Raw genomic sequence first — 13,654 nt, forward strand, 5'->3', positions numbered from 1 at the left:
GTATTGATCGACGAGTAGTTTTGAATGGTTCAGAATTTTTTCGCGATCAGTTACGAAAGGCGTTTGTAAAGGATCGCACGACTGGAAAAAGGGGTATAAATTAAGGAATGTTCGTGTGCATGATATTAAGGCTGTTGAAAATGATTTTACTTTTTCGTGCACAAGTCCGTTCACTCCCTCTCTCTTTCTCTCTCTACCTAAAGGAAAGAAACTTTGACTCTCGGTGACCTGAAATCATCATCTCCGTCATCCATCATGCATTCGATATCTTCGACCACGGAACTCAACCCCCATCGTCTGCCGACCCCGGCTCAGACACCATGCCGGCATCACAACAGTCACCTACCCGGATACCTATCCGTACCGGGTCTCACGGCAAATGGTATCGGGTCCGATCTTTCACTGATATCCGGTGTTAGTAACATTCCCTTACAGGTGAGATATACGGATTTCTGTGAATTTGATATCACAAAATATTTGGCACGCGAACATTCTTTAACACTTAAATGGATTACCTGTTACGCGATGTTATAGTAATTGACCATCCCGATCTTACAACGAAAGCTCGAATTTCACGCTAAACATTCGCAGATTTGCTGCAAAAAGTGTGGCATCCTAAAAAATTAATAAAATGAAATAAAAGAAATCCAGGAGCTGAAATGTTTTGATAAAGCTACCTACGTTCATGTATTCCATTATATATATTCGTGAGGAATATTATCTTCAAAAACAATTAATTTCTCAGAATGCGAAGAGATTCCGGGACACTATCGTATACAATGTTTTCTTTTTTTCTTTTTAACAAAGTAGAAGACTTCTGTCAAAATGGATAGATTCTATTCGTTTGAATGAGAAGATACTCGTATTCGAACAGGGAACGTCTAATTACTTAAGGTATATTAGATAACTATCTAAATCTGAGTAGATTTTTGGGTTACACTTCGTAATTCCGAAGCTTCGTAATTCCGAAGGTTCTTTATTCCGAAGGTTCGTAATTCCGAAACACGTAAATTGCCTATACCTCGATGTTCGTTAATCCGAAAACGAAAAAGGGTTTGTTAATCCGAACATTTGTGGCGTTATTCCGACGGTTCGTTATTCCGAAGGTTCGATAATCCGAAAACGAAATAAGGTTCGTTCCGAAGGTTCGATAATTCGAAAACGAAATAAGGTTCGTTGTTCCGAAGGTTCGTTAATCCGAAAACGAAATAAGGTTCGTTGTTCCGAAGGTTCGTTAATCCGAAAACGAAATAAGGTTCGTTTTTCCGAAGGTTCGTTAATCCGAAAACGAAATAAGGTTCGTTTTTCCGAAGGTTCGTTAATCCGAAAACGAAATAAGGTTCGTTAATCCGAAAACGAAATAAGGTTCGTTTTTCCGAAGGTTCGTTAATCCGAAAACGAAAAAAGGTTCGTTAATCCGAAAACAAAATAAGGTTCGTTAATCCGAAAAATGAAAACCGTGAAAGCAGAGGCAGAGGCAAGGGGGAGGGGGCGGGGGACACTGTTGCCGTTCAATTGTTTTGAGGATGGGAAGGCAAGGGCGGCCGAACGAATTTTCGTTTGGGGGGTAAAGCCAAAAAATGAAACTCATACGTCAAAATGGACACTTTGGTGATATTTCCCCTTAAGATTATCATCTGCTTGAAGTCATTGTGTGTTTGATAGTGATTAAGTAGAGAAAAACCTTTTTTGAAGTGATTTCTTATTATGGCAAAACGTATGTTTAGGCTTTATTTTCGGGAGAGTGTAATGACCGAGCGGCTTGGTAAAACAAATTCAAAGGTGAAGTTGTAAAACTTTTTTTTTGGGGGGGGGTCAATTATTCTTAAAATGGCATAATTGCGAGGTGTTGCGAGCGTGAATCACAAGCTAAAACTTTAGGGTATTTCAATAAAAAATGAAAATAAGTTTTTAAAAATCCGAGCAGATTTCTGCTGTCATTAAAAAGATGTGCATCTAACTAAAAAATTAACACGAGCGCAAAACGCAGCTTAAACATACTGACCAGAAAAGGAACCTGTTAAAGAAAGCATTTAGTGACCTCTTTAGGATGCATATTTCACCAATCGAATGAGAGTGCGAAGCGCAAGCTGAAAATTTGCAATATTCCAGCCTGAAAACTTAACTTGTATACTTTAAAAAGAATATTTTATTTCGAAAAAACACGAAAAACGGCATATTTATTTTTGAAAAAGGAACTTTCCCATTTTGGAAAATATTCATTTCCCTGTTTTTTATTTCATTTTTGGGGTGCAAGTCCCCCTGCCTCCCTCCCGGCGGATCCAACTTTCGTCAAGTAGGGGGGGCAATATTTTTTCAGCCACATTTTCCTCGATCGGCAGCTTAAAGTTGATTTTTGTTTGTTTCTTTGAAAGGGTAGTCCTAACAGTCAATAATTAGCTTTATACTTATAAAATAAAGTAAATATGTAATAACATGATAAACCCTTTTTAAATAATGCGAGCGCGAGCTATATATTTTTTTAATATGATGGGCAATATGTTTGTGATCTTCAAAACGAGATGCCTATGTAACTAAATTTAGATAATAACTGCGAGCAAGATCGCAAACAGAAATTTTAAATATATAAGCTCTGACCTGACATGCCTGATCTAAAGGGGACATTTAAAGAACTTTTTGCAGTTAGCCATGAAGACGATGCGTGTTTCAACCAGTGGCGGCGGAATATATTTTCCGGGGGGGGCAAAGCCAAAAAAAGGGGCCAATAGGGGCAATTTGGTGCAAACGTATATTTTCACCTTGAGATTATCATCTGTGTAAAGAGGTTGTGTGTTTTGTAGTAATTGAATTGAGCAAAAAATTTTAAGTGATCACTGATTGATAAATTATATATTTACGTTTCATTTCTGCGAGCGTAGCGAGCAAGCGGTTTGGGGGGAAAGAAATCAAATCTGAAGATGTAAAATTCGCCTTTTTGGTCAATTACTGTTAAAAGGGCATCCTTGTGAGATGTTGCGAGCGAATCACGTGCTCAAACTTTTGGAAATTTCATGTAGGCCTAGAATAATAATGATATAGATATTATTTACCCAGGGAAGCCACTTCAGTTCTGAAAACTGTTCTCCCAGCTATCATTTTTTTTACAAGAATGCTTAGAATGTCCAGTTTTCAGGTTGGAAAATCGGAAAATTTTGGCTCACGTTTCTCGCTCGCATCAAGTATTGTTTATTGAGGAACTCATTCTATTCCTGGTTACAAAAAATATAAAATGTCCAGTTTTCAGGTGGAATATCACAAATTTTAAGCTTGCGGTTCGCGCTCTCATTATTTAGTTCGTGAGATATATATTCTATTCATGAGTCACTAAATGCAGTCCTTAAAAAGATTACTTAGAAGCCTGTTGCATAAAACTTTTTACCTGAGAAAACTCTGGTAAAAACTGAAAACTAAGGTTAGTCTGATTTCCGCCATTGACTTTAGCACAGGGCAAAAACTCCGGTAAAACAACCTGAGTTTTCTCAGGTAAAAAGTTTTATGCAACGGGCCCCAGGTCAGTATATAAACAAATTACAGCTCGCCCTCGAGTTAATTCTTTAGAAAGATACACATCTTTCTCACGATTAAAAAAACTGCTCAGAATGTTTAAGTTCACGTCTTGTTACATGAAATGTCTACTAGTTTGAGCTTGCGATTCGCGCTTTCAACATCTCACAAGGATCATTATTATAGTATTATTTTTATTTTTATTACCAGCAGAAGCTGTTATTAAAAATGACATCCCCTCCAATACAAATCCTATTATCTAGAGGTTACTCGCACGCGACCAACACACTTGATCCCCTGCATCTTTAAACCATTTGCTTAGGCAGCAATTGCTCAGATAAAATCGAAATTAGCCTATGCTTGATCAGGGCGCCTATTCTAATGAAATACATGCTTTTGGCCACAACACATGCATGCATCATCGATCGTCATTGCATAATATCGTGTAATCTTGTAATGACAACACCGTTTTTGTTACCAAAATGAATAATTTTTCATTTTCGGAAATACGAACCTTATTTAATTTTCGGATTAACGAACCTTATTTCGTTTTCGGATTAACGAACCTTATTTCGTTTTCGGATTAACGAACCTTCGGAATTACGAACCTTATTTTGTTTTCGGATTAACGAACCTTCGGAATTACGAACCTTATTTCGTTTTCGGATTAACGAACCTTCGGAATTACGAACCTTATTTCGTTTTCGGATTGACGAACCTTCGGAATTACGAACCTTATTTCGTTTTCGGATTGACGAATCTTCGGAATTACGAACCTTCGGAATTACGAACCTTCGGAAATACGAACCTTCGGAATAACCGAACCTTCGGAATTACGAAGCTTCGGAATTACGAATGTATGCGGATTTTTTAACAGTAAACTGTTTAATCCATCCACACATGAACTTCAATTAAACGATATACTGTCAGAAAGCTTTTGAATATTTCAACATCATGTGGCATACTTATATCCAAATATATTCTTGGTCAAATCAGCGATATTTTATAAGGTCAATAAAGAGAAAAATGAATAGGAAATTGTAATATCCCTCAGACCTCCCCCCCAAAAAAAAAAGGGGGGGGGGCACGTGGTAATTTTTCCCTACGCCAGATTTGACATATTTTACGTATTTTACACACATCATTTCTAAAGAGCACTTTTTTTATCTTTTATATCATCATATTCATCGATTTTTTTTACAGCTCTTCAGCGAAGGGCAGCGCATCACCGTCAAGGAGCGGGAATTTCTCGAGGCTGCGGAGAAGGGCGACAAAGCCACCATAGTTCGCTGCCTTCAGGGAGAGAATCCAGTCAACGTGAATGTCAGTAACCTCCTGGGGCGCAGCGCATTGCAGATGGCGGTAGATAATGAGAATCTGGAGATCGTTGAACTCTTGCTCGCACAGCCTGATGTGGAAATAGGCGATGCTCTACTCCAGGTAAATTGAAAGACAATCAAGTTCTCCCCTGAAATAGGCCTATATTTCAATCTCTTTCCATCAGCCACTATCAAAGTCCAATAAATACAGGCGAATTACAGGGTTTGGGGTCTTTTTTCTTAACTTGCGTGGAAAAGACTGAATCAAGTCATGAAACCATTGTGATGGTTACTATAAGAGTTGTGACCATAACCCGATCACCCATTCAGAAACAAGAATTCAGGAATTGCTCCTACATTGTGTGATTGAAATAGAACCGTTTATTTAATTGGCCCTGTATTACCTTTCATAACCATTATGTCATTCATTAAAGAAAATATTGAGGGTTTTTTTTAATTAAGATTTCGCACTATACCTCCATTTTCAGTCCCCAGATGTGTGAGGACATCTGAAAACACACGCACACAAAGCATTTTCACGTCTGACATCAAAGAATTGTTTTTAAAATGTCACTACATAGTGAGGACCACCAACTTCACACACAGAGGATTACTTGAAATTTTACTTGCAACCGAGGACATCTCATAATATCATCGTGAAACGAGGAATTTTCACTTTACTCATAATGGGCGAAAACACATGTAATTTTGTACCGCGGACATTCACAGGATGCTCACTTTGTTGTGTGTCCTCGGTCTAAATGTGAAATTCGGGTCTGTTAGTGCCCTCGTTTTCTACTCGCTGTAGTAGTGCATGTTCATATCCCCATTATCCTGGACGCATTTTTTTCAATTCTTCTTCCTGGTCTTTTCTTCCTCTTTTCAAATTGTCTCATTTCCACTGCTTGAATTGTGCTTGTTCTACAGTATTACATTGTACGTTAATATTTAATACATTTTCGCTGGCATAGGGGCAGTCGCCCCCCTGCCCCCCCCCCACATCAATGTGATGCGGCCCCTGACGTACATGTTTCTCGCTTGACACTTTCCAAGTGCCCCTCTAAGTCGGTAATATAGTCATACCTGAAGCCACATCTCAGTCTTATTTTGTTTTTAGAGCCAATAAGGGAAATTGTATCTAGGGGACGGAATATGCATTATGAAAGCAATAAAAACGATTGATGTGAGGAAGCTAGATGTAGGGCATGGCAGAATCTGAGATGAAGGCACACAAGGGACGATCATCTAGGCCAAGCCGACTTAAGAATTGAATTGATTAAAATGAAATGTATCTCGCGATAAAAGGTATATAGCAAAAAGATATGCGATTAAGAATTCGGCACGTGATCACTAATTTCCCGCGAAAAGTAATATATTTCCCGCGCAAAGTAATTGCTCATGATATAAACATCTTCAATGCTAATTTATAACGTATTTTTCCTTGAGGGGCGTCTGAGGCCGAATGTATTTGTTATCATGGAAACGAATCTCGTATATCTCTTCAATCAATATGGATTTCCGTATGCCAAACTGATATACAACGTCAATCTGATGTTTACTATATGAGCGACTTTGTAGGGAAATCACACGTTTCATTTGCTTGTATGGCGAATAAATTAGCTGCAATATCGAGTGGTCTCTACGCTCGAAATTGCAGATGACTCGGAGTTCAATACGTGTCTTCATTAAGTTTCATCTTGTAGCAGGCAGGAAATTTAAAGAATCGATTTTATGAGAAATCGAGGCTGTCGACAAAGTTCTGATAGATCTGAAGATCGAAAGTGCGCCTAGATTTTTCTTCTGATGTATGTTGCTTGCGCTCTTCAAATGGATAAATGCTGAAAGTTTGCTGGAATATCAGAATGAAATGATCATTTATCTAAGCAGTTGCGTTTTTATTTTGGTGCAGGCGATACGCGAAGGAGTCTACCGCATGGTAGAGATGATGGTAAACCACCCGAGTATTTCCCGCCAGATGCTCGGGGAAGGATGGGCGTCGGCCAACAAGTCCCGCCACCAGGAGAGCTCGGACTACTCGCCGGACATCTCGCCGGTGATCCTGGCGGCCCACTGCAACCAGGTCAAGATACTCCAGCTTCTCCTCACCCGTGGCGCCACCATCTACAAGCCACATCCGTGCGTCTGCGCATGCGCGGTGTGTGAGGAGAAGCAAAAGCAGGACAGCCTGCGCTACTCACTGGACCGCATCAATACTTATCGCGCCCTCGCGAGTCCGGCTTGGATCTCGCTGACAAGTTGTGATCCCGTTCTCACTGCCTTTAAATTGAGCTGGGAGTTGCAGCGACTGGCCATGCGGGAAAATGAATTCAAGGATATCTATTTGACGCTCAGTGAGCAGGCAAAAGGTAAGACTAGATCACGTGATAATGAAAAAAGAAGCAACATTGACGTTGTAATGTCGCGATGACAATAATAGGTATTAAGAATAAGAGTGGAGATTATCAAAATTACGATGGCGTTGATAATGATGATAATGGTGTTGATAATGGTGATTATGATAATTATAAAAACGAATAAAATGTTTGATGATGATAAAAATAAAAGAGATAATAATGAATAGGATGATAATCATGATAACGATAATAATTTTTAAAAAGGTAAGATGATGAGAAAATGATAATGATACTGAATAAGATTTGTATGGTGATAATGACGGTGATAATGACGAAGATGATCATGATGACGAATTTAATGACGATGATGATAATTATAACATTTATAACTCTGGCAGCCTCGCCTGCATTACGCGATTCAGTATAGCAGCATAGCTGACTTAAAAAAAAAACGACTATAGAATAATCATTCACAAAAAGCACCATTGATATGATGAAAAAATACTACGTTCATTGACCCTAAATGAAATTTGACCTTGATCGTGTGACCAAAGACTTAGCGCAAGACGATCAGGGATTCTTGATTACACTTATGTCCATATTTCATGAACTAGATCCATAAACTCTCAAAGTTATGATGGCAATTCAACAAATACCCCCAACACGGCCAAAGTTCAGGGACCTTGGTCATGTGACCTGAATTTCACACAGGATGTTCACTGACGCTTGATTACTCTTATGTCCAAGTTTCATGAACTAGATCTATATACTTTCAGCGTTATGACATCTAAAAAACTTAACCCCGGTTAAGATTTCGTTTTGATTCCCCCAACATAATCTGAGTTTCTTGACCCAAAATTACCTCTGATCTTGGTCATGTGACATAAAACCCTCAAAAGATGTTAAGTGATACTTGATTACTCTTAAGTTCAAGTTTCATGAACCAGATCCATAAACTTTTAAAAGTAATGATGGAAATCAACAAATACCCCCAACATGGCCACAGGTTAATTAACCCTAAATGACCTTTGACCTTGGTCATGTGACCTGAAACTGAAGTTTTGATGACATTTCAACCGGCATTTCAAAATCTGAACCTTTGGTTAAGATTTGATGTTGACGACGACGCCGCCGTCGGAAAAGCGGTACCTATAGTCTCGCTTTGTTATGCAGGTGAGACAAAAAAAAAGTAATAAGATGTTGTTGTTGATGATGATGAGAATAAAAGTGATAAGAATGAATAAGATGATGATCATGATAATGATAATAATTATGTTAACGATGGTGACAATGAAAATAGTGAATAGGATATTTTTGGTCTATGGTGATGATGATGATGCTGAGTGTGGTGATGATGATGATGGTAGTGATGATGATGGTGGTGATGATGATGCTGGTGGTGATGATGATGATGCTGGTGGTGATGATGATGATGCTGGTGGTGATGATGATGATGGTAGTGATGATGATGGTAGTGATGATGATGATGGTGGTGATGATGATGATGCTGGTGATGATGATGATGGTGATGGTGATGGTGATGATGACGATGGTGATGATGACGATGGTGATGATGGTGATGATGATGATGGTGATGATGTTTATGATGATGGTGATGTTTATGCTGCTGATGATGATGATGATGCTGAGTGTGATGATGATGGTGATGATGATGATGGTTATGATGATGGCGATGATGATGATGGTGATGATGACGATGGTGATGATGGTGATGATGATGATGATAATGATGATGATGATGATGATGATGATGATGGTGATGATGATGACAATGATAATGATAAAAAAATAAGATATTGATGTTGATAATTACTAAGAGGTTGGTTATGAATATAATGGTGAATAAGATGTGTGTGGTAATGATAACGACGATAATAATAATGATAATAATGGTGGATACTTATATGGCGCACATGCAGGTCCACCTTTCTTTGCTTATGGCGCTTAGACCTTGTACAGCCATGTAAAAATAGTCGATAATTGGTACAATTTTTTTTTACGATAAATGCATTATTACATGTGTATGAAGGTTGACCATGCAATATCTTCCAACCCTGTCTTATTACATCATTTTAGCAATACGATGGTGTTATTACTAGCGTTTAAATGGAAAAGTTTGGGAGTCATGCCCCCTCTCCCCCCCAAAAAAAAAAAATAATGATAATAATAATGAATAATTAAAAAAATAAAATAAAAACAAATAAATAAAACATTAGAAAAATCACAACTAAAAAAGGGGAAAGAAAATAATGTATATGATATCGTTAAAATAAAACTTTCGCCCCTCCTTATGAAATGAAGAAGTAGGCACCAAGGATATAAAGATAAAAGGATAAATTTTGAAAGGAATGAAGGAATAGAGTTTCACAGATGACATGAAATGAAATATAATAATTCCGAGATTATGTTGTTAATGTCGATGTCGTTAATGAAATTGATTTATTGCTGTTTTGATAATACAATGGATCATAAATTTATGATGACGCATTCATTTTTTTTTTCCACAAATATTGCCTTTTACACAACACAAATTAGGTGCAAATTAAACATTTAGAAATAATTACTTGAGAGAAAAGTGATTGTTGATATTTCTCAAGAAATGAAAAAGCAAAGGATAAAAAATATGATGGAACGGAAAGAGAAGGACAAAGAGATAAAGCTGTGAATACGAAAAAATAACAAGGATTCCAAAAATTCAGTGATATATAAGATATAATGCGAAAACTGTTTCCAACGTTGCAATAAATGAATTAATAGGTAGCGAGTTTTCGAAATCGCGACGCAGAATGAATTCCAGAACACAGTAAATGTATTGAAAATGCCCGTGAAATGACAACGAACAGCTGGGAGGTCTTTGTCAATTAAGAATGAGTGAACCGGATCAACAGTTTTGTCGTAAGTTTAAGAGCTGAGGAAAAAATGTAAAATATGGGGTTTGCACAGAGTCCAGGAGTAAATTACTGTTTTTACTCACTGATTTTCGATAGACTAGTTTGTTGTGCTCTGTCATGAAGGGCATTCGACAATAGATTTTCTAAGTTCTTGAATTTGTTTTACGCCGTGGAAGCAAAAACATCTTCATGGAAATTCCTCCCAAACTGGTTGATACAAGCCCGTATACTCCTCTGAATTCGATCGCGTTAATTATGTTGGAAAATATATAAGGGACATCTAATTACGTCCGTATATATTCTGCGATGACAGTCGAGCTTGTTTCCTTCTGAAACTAAATCTCATAAAATGATCCAAATATTGTTCACCTTTGCAAAATTCAAGTCATAGTGGTTGTGTAGACATATCTACTACAAGTATATCACTGAACCCTTACTTTAGTAAACAGCTTATGATTGGCAAGGAAATTTCGTATTCAGCTCGCGCGGTACACTTGTTTTGCGCATGCTATTTTGACCAATTGAGACAATATAGGTGGGGGTATATATCCACCCGTTCCACTCGCCTTCCCCCTTTAAAAAGTAATCTTCGTGGTGAAAACCTTCTCACCTTCTTTTTTATCACTTTCGCCTATATAGGCCTACATGGTAATAACTCCCTCTCACACCCTCAATTTGTTTTCCTTTGAATGCTTTATTATGAACGAATGGAACATAATAGAGATTATAGAAAAGGAAAATTTATAGGTCTGAAGACATCAATCATAAATGAATTATTGTCATTTTTTTATCATTTATGAATATTGTGAAAATAAACTCACGTAAAGGAAAGGAAAAAAATCCCTCAAAGTCATACCTATAGTGAACAAGACTAGGTTAAACAGAATTGAATACAATGAACGTCAAGGGCGGGCGGCATTGAGGGTAGTTTACTCTGTGATGATATGACCCAAAGATAACTTTAACTGTTTCTTAAGATAGGAAAGTTTGTTTATTTTCATTCGACTAAGTCACGTCGATCCATACTTTTTCTTTTTTCGTCGTTGTTTTCGTCTTTGTTTTATTTCATAATTAAAAAAAACAAAAGGGCAGTTGCCCCCCCCCCCCGTAGAGCTACCCATGCTTTATAATTCTGAATTGATTAACGAACCATGGTATTTTTCAGTTTACATGTACAAGTGTTTTTTTTGGGGGGGGTCTTGCTTTTTTTCTCTCTCTTTTGCACATATTTCGTTGATATTCATGTTCACTGATCAATCTATATCTCCACTACATACATGTACATCTTCAAATGTTTCTTTTACTGATAAAGTTCTCAAGGTTGAATGGAGTTAACCGTTATACTGTTTTGTATGTGTGGGTGTGAGGGCGTATGTGAGTGTTTGCTTTAATCTACTTTTTTTCTTCTTTTTAACAGTTTTCTAAATTCTATATATAAATCAATTATCATGTACAAGCATTTGTAATTCAGCATTTAGCTGCAAGTAATATATAATGCACTGGTATCAATGAGACACATAACTATTTTAATTTCGTTAATTTCCACATTCAAATTCAAAGATAAAAACATCAGCAAATGACAAGCAAGCACATATTTCACATGAAATGACAAAAGCTGAAAATGATGGAAAAGGGGTGCTATATTATTTTTGATTATAGTAGAATCTCTTACTTTATTTTTTCTCTCGTCCGAACAGCCTATGCCGTCGATCTTCTCGAACAATGCCGAAGCTCTGAGGAGGTCATCGCCCTACTCGACAAGCAGAGCTCGGAGGATGACGACGACGAGGGTTACGGGTCGGATGAGATGAACAGCGGGAAACTCACTCTATCCCGGCTCAAACTAGCTCTGAAATACGAACAGAAACAGGTCTGCCTGATTCATATTTGATTAAATATCGATATTTGATTTATTGTAATGTCGCATCATGGTTTAATTCGCGTGATTGCCCTTTTATGACAAAAGATCCGATGGAAGAACAGTGAGACGTGTTAATGCCACTGAATTTTGATTTCCTCCACATCATGCATTGATGGTTGGTTTTTAAAATGATTCATATGAATTTTATTTGAAAATACACCATAAACTTAAAACGAATGATCACTTTAAAAATGAAGACTCTTTCAATTTACCAAGACCCAATATGTTCCTATATAGGCATATATTAATATAAACTCAAACGACTTAACATATTAATCTTTCCTTACCCTTCTATCAGTTCGTAGCACATCCCCACACGCAACAGCTCCTGGCATCTATTTGGTACGAAGGTCTACCGGATGGAGGCGGCGTAACTGGTTCGTCAAGAGCCTCATCTGCTGCGCTTTGATCTGCCTCTTCCCCATCATGGCCCTCTACTATCTGTTATTTCCTCGGACCCCGATAGGGACGTTGCTGAGGTCACCGTTCATGAAGTTCTTGAACCACAGCGCCTCCTTCATCTTCTTTCTCCTCCTCCTCGTCATGGCGTCGTCGACCGTCAGTGTGAACTCGGACCGGGGTCGCGCGCCGGACACGACCGAAGGTTTCATCCTCATCTTCGTACTTGGTAACTACACTACTCAAAAAAAGTTAAGGACCACTTTTTAAAACGTATATATTTTTTTATACAAGGTGTTTTATTTCTGGAAATACCTCAGTACAACTGTCCTGAATGTCCTTAAACACACTGTAATCAATTTCACGCATGGGTGGTTTCAGTTGTTGCACACTGTCGCTCTCATCACTGCACATCCTGAAAAGTGGGTTCACAGGGGTATCAACTATCGACATGAAGAGGAAAAAATGAATGTCTGAGTGTCTTTCAGGCAGCCTAGTATCGCATATGACCTCCTCCTGCAGCAATAACGGCTTCACAGCGCTGTCTCATGGAGCTAATGAGGTGATTAATGTCTCTGACGACCAGTGCATCCCATGCAGCCTCCAGAGCCACACCCAGCTGCTGCAGTCCAAGTGGATGGGCTTCGAGCTGCTGGATACTTCTCCCCATCATCCCCATCATGTCCCAGACGTGCTCTGTCGGGTTCAAGTCCGGGAACCTCGCTGGCCATTCCATACGCTCAATTCCATGGCCCTCAAGGAACTCGGTCACCACCCTAGCTCGGTGGGGACGGGCATTGTCATCCATCAAAATGAAGTTTTCACCCACATTTTCAGCAAATGGCACCACAATAGGTTCGAGGACTTCATCCCTGTACCTCATTGCTCTCCCTGGGACCACGTAGAGACGAGTACGGTTGTCATAGGTGATGCCTCCCCCATAACGGTCATGTTCTGCAATACAGGGGTCAGCAAATCTCTCTCCTGGTCGCCTCCAGACTCTCAAACGTCCATTGTTGTGGTCAAGGGAACTCAATGCCATTGCTGTCTGGTCCATCTGACATGCTGCCGAGCCCAGTTGAGATGAATTCTTCTGTGAGCAGGGGTGAGTAGGACACACTGAGCTGGCCGTCTGGCATTCAAATTTGCTCTGTGAAGTCGGTTACGGATTGTTTGAGTGTAAACAATCACTCCAGTTGCTGCAGTGAAGTCATTATTGAGGCGGCGTGCACTGTGAAAGCGGTT

At 38.7% G+C, this 13,654-nt stretch overlaps 1 protein-coding gene across 1 annotated transcript in view; it reads left to right on the forward strand.

Annotated features, from left to right (window-relative positions):
• Positions 1-231: 231 nt before the first annotated feature.
• LOC121409515 (transient-receptor-potential-like protein) overlaps positions 232-13,654 on the forward strand; it is a 30,648-nt gene continuing 17,225 nt past the window's right edge. The window contains 6 exon segments of the mRNA XM_041601438.1: positions 232-435; positions 4,708-4,944; positions 6,733-7,189; positions 11,787-11,959; positions 12,309-12,366; positions 12,369-12,638. Coding sequence (XP_041457372.1) covers positions 256-435; positions 4,708-4,944; positions 6,733-7,189; positions 11,787-11,959; positions 12,309-12,366; positions 12,369-12,638 — 1,375 coding nt within the window. The 5' untranslated portion in view covers positions 232-255.

The sequence above is a fragment of the Lytechinus variegatus genome, chromosome 1 (genome assembly GCF_018143015.1).
Source record: "Lytechinus variegatus isolate NC3 chromosome 1, Lvar_3.0, whole genome shotgun sequence".
Taxonomy (NCBI): domain Eukaryota; kingdom Metazoa; phylum Echinodermata; class Echinoidea; order Temnopleuroida; family Toxopneustidae; genus Lytechinus; species Lytechinus variegatus.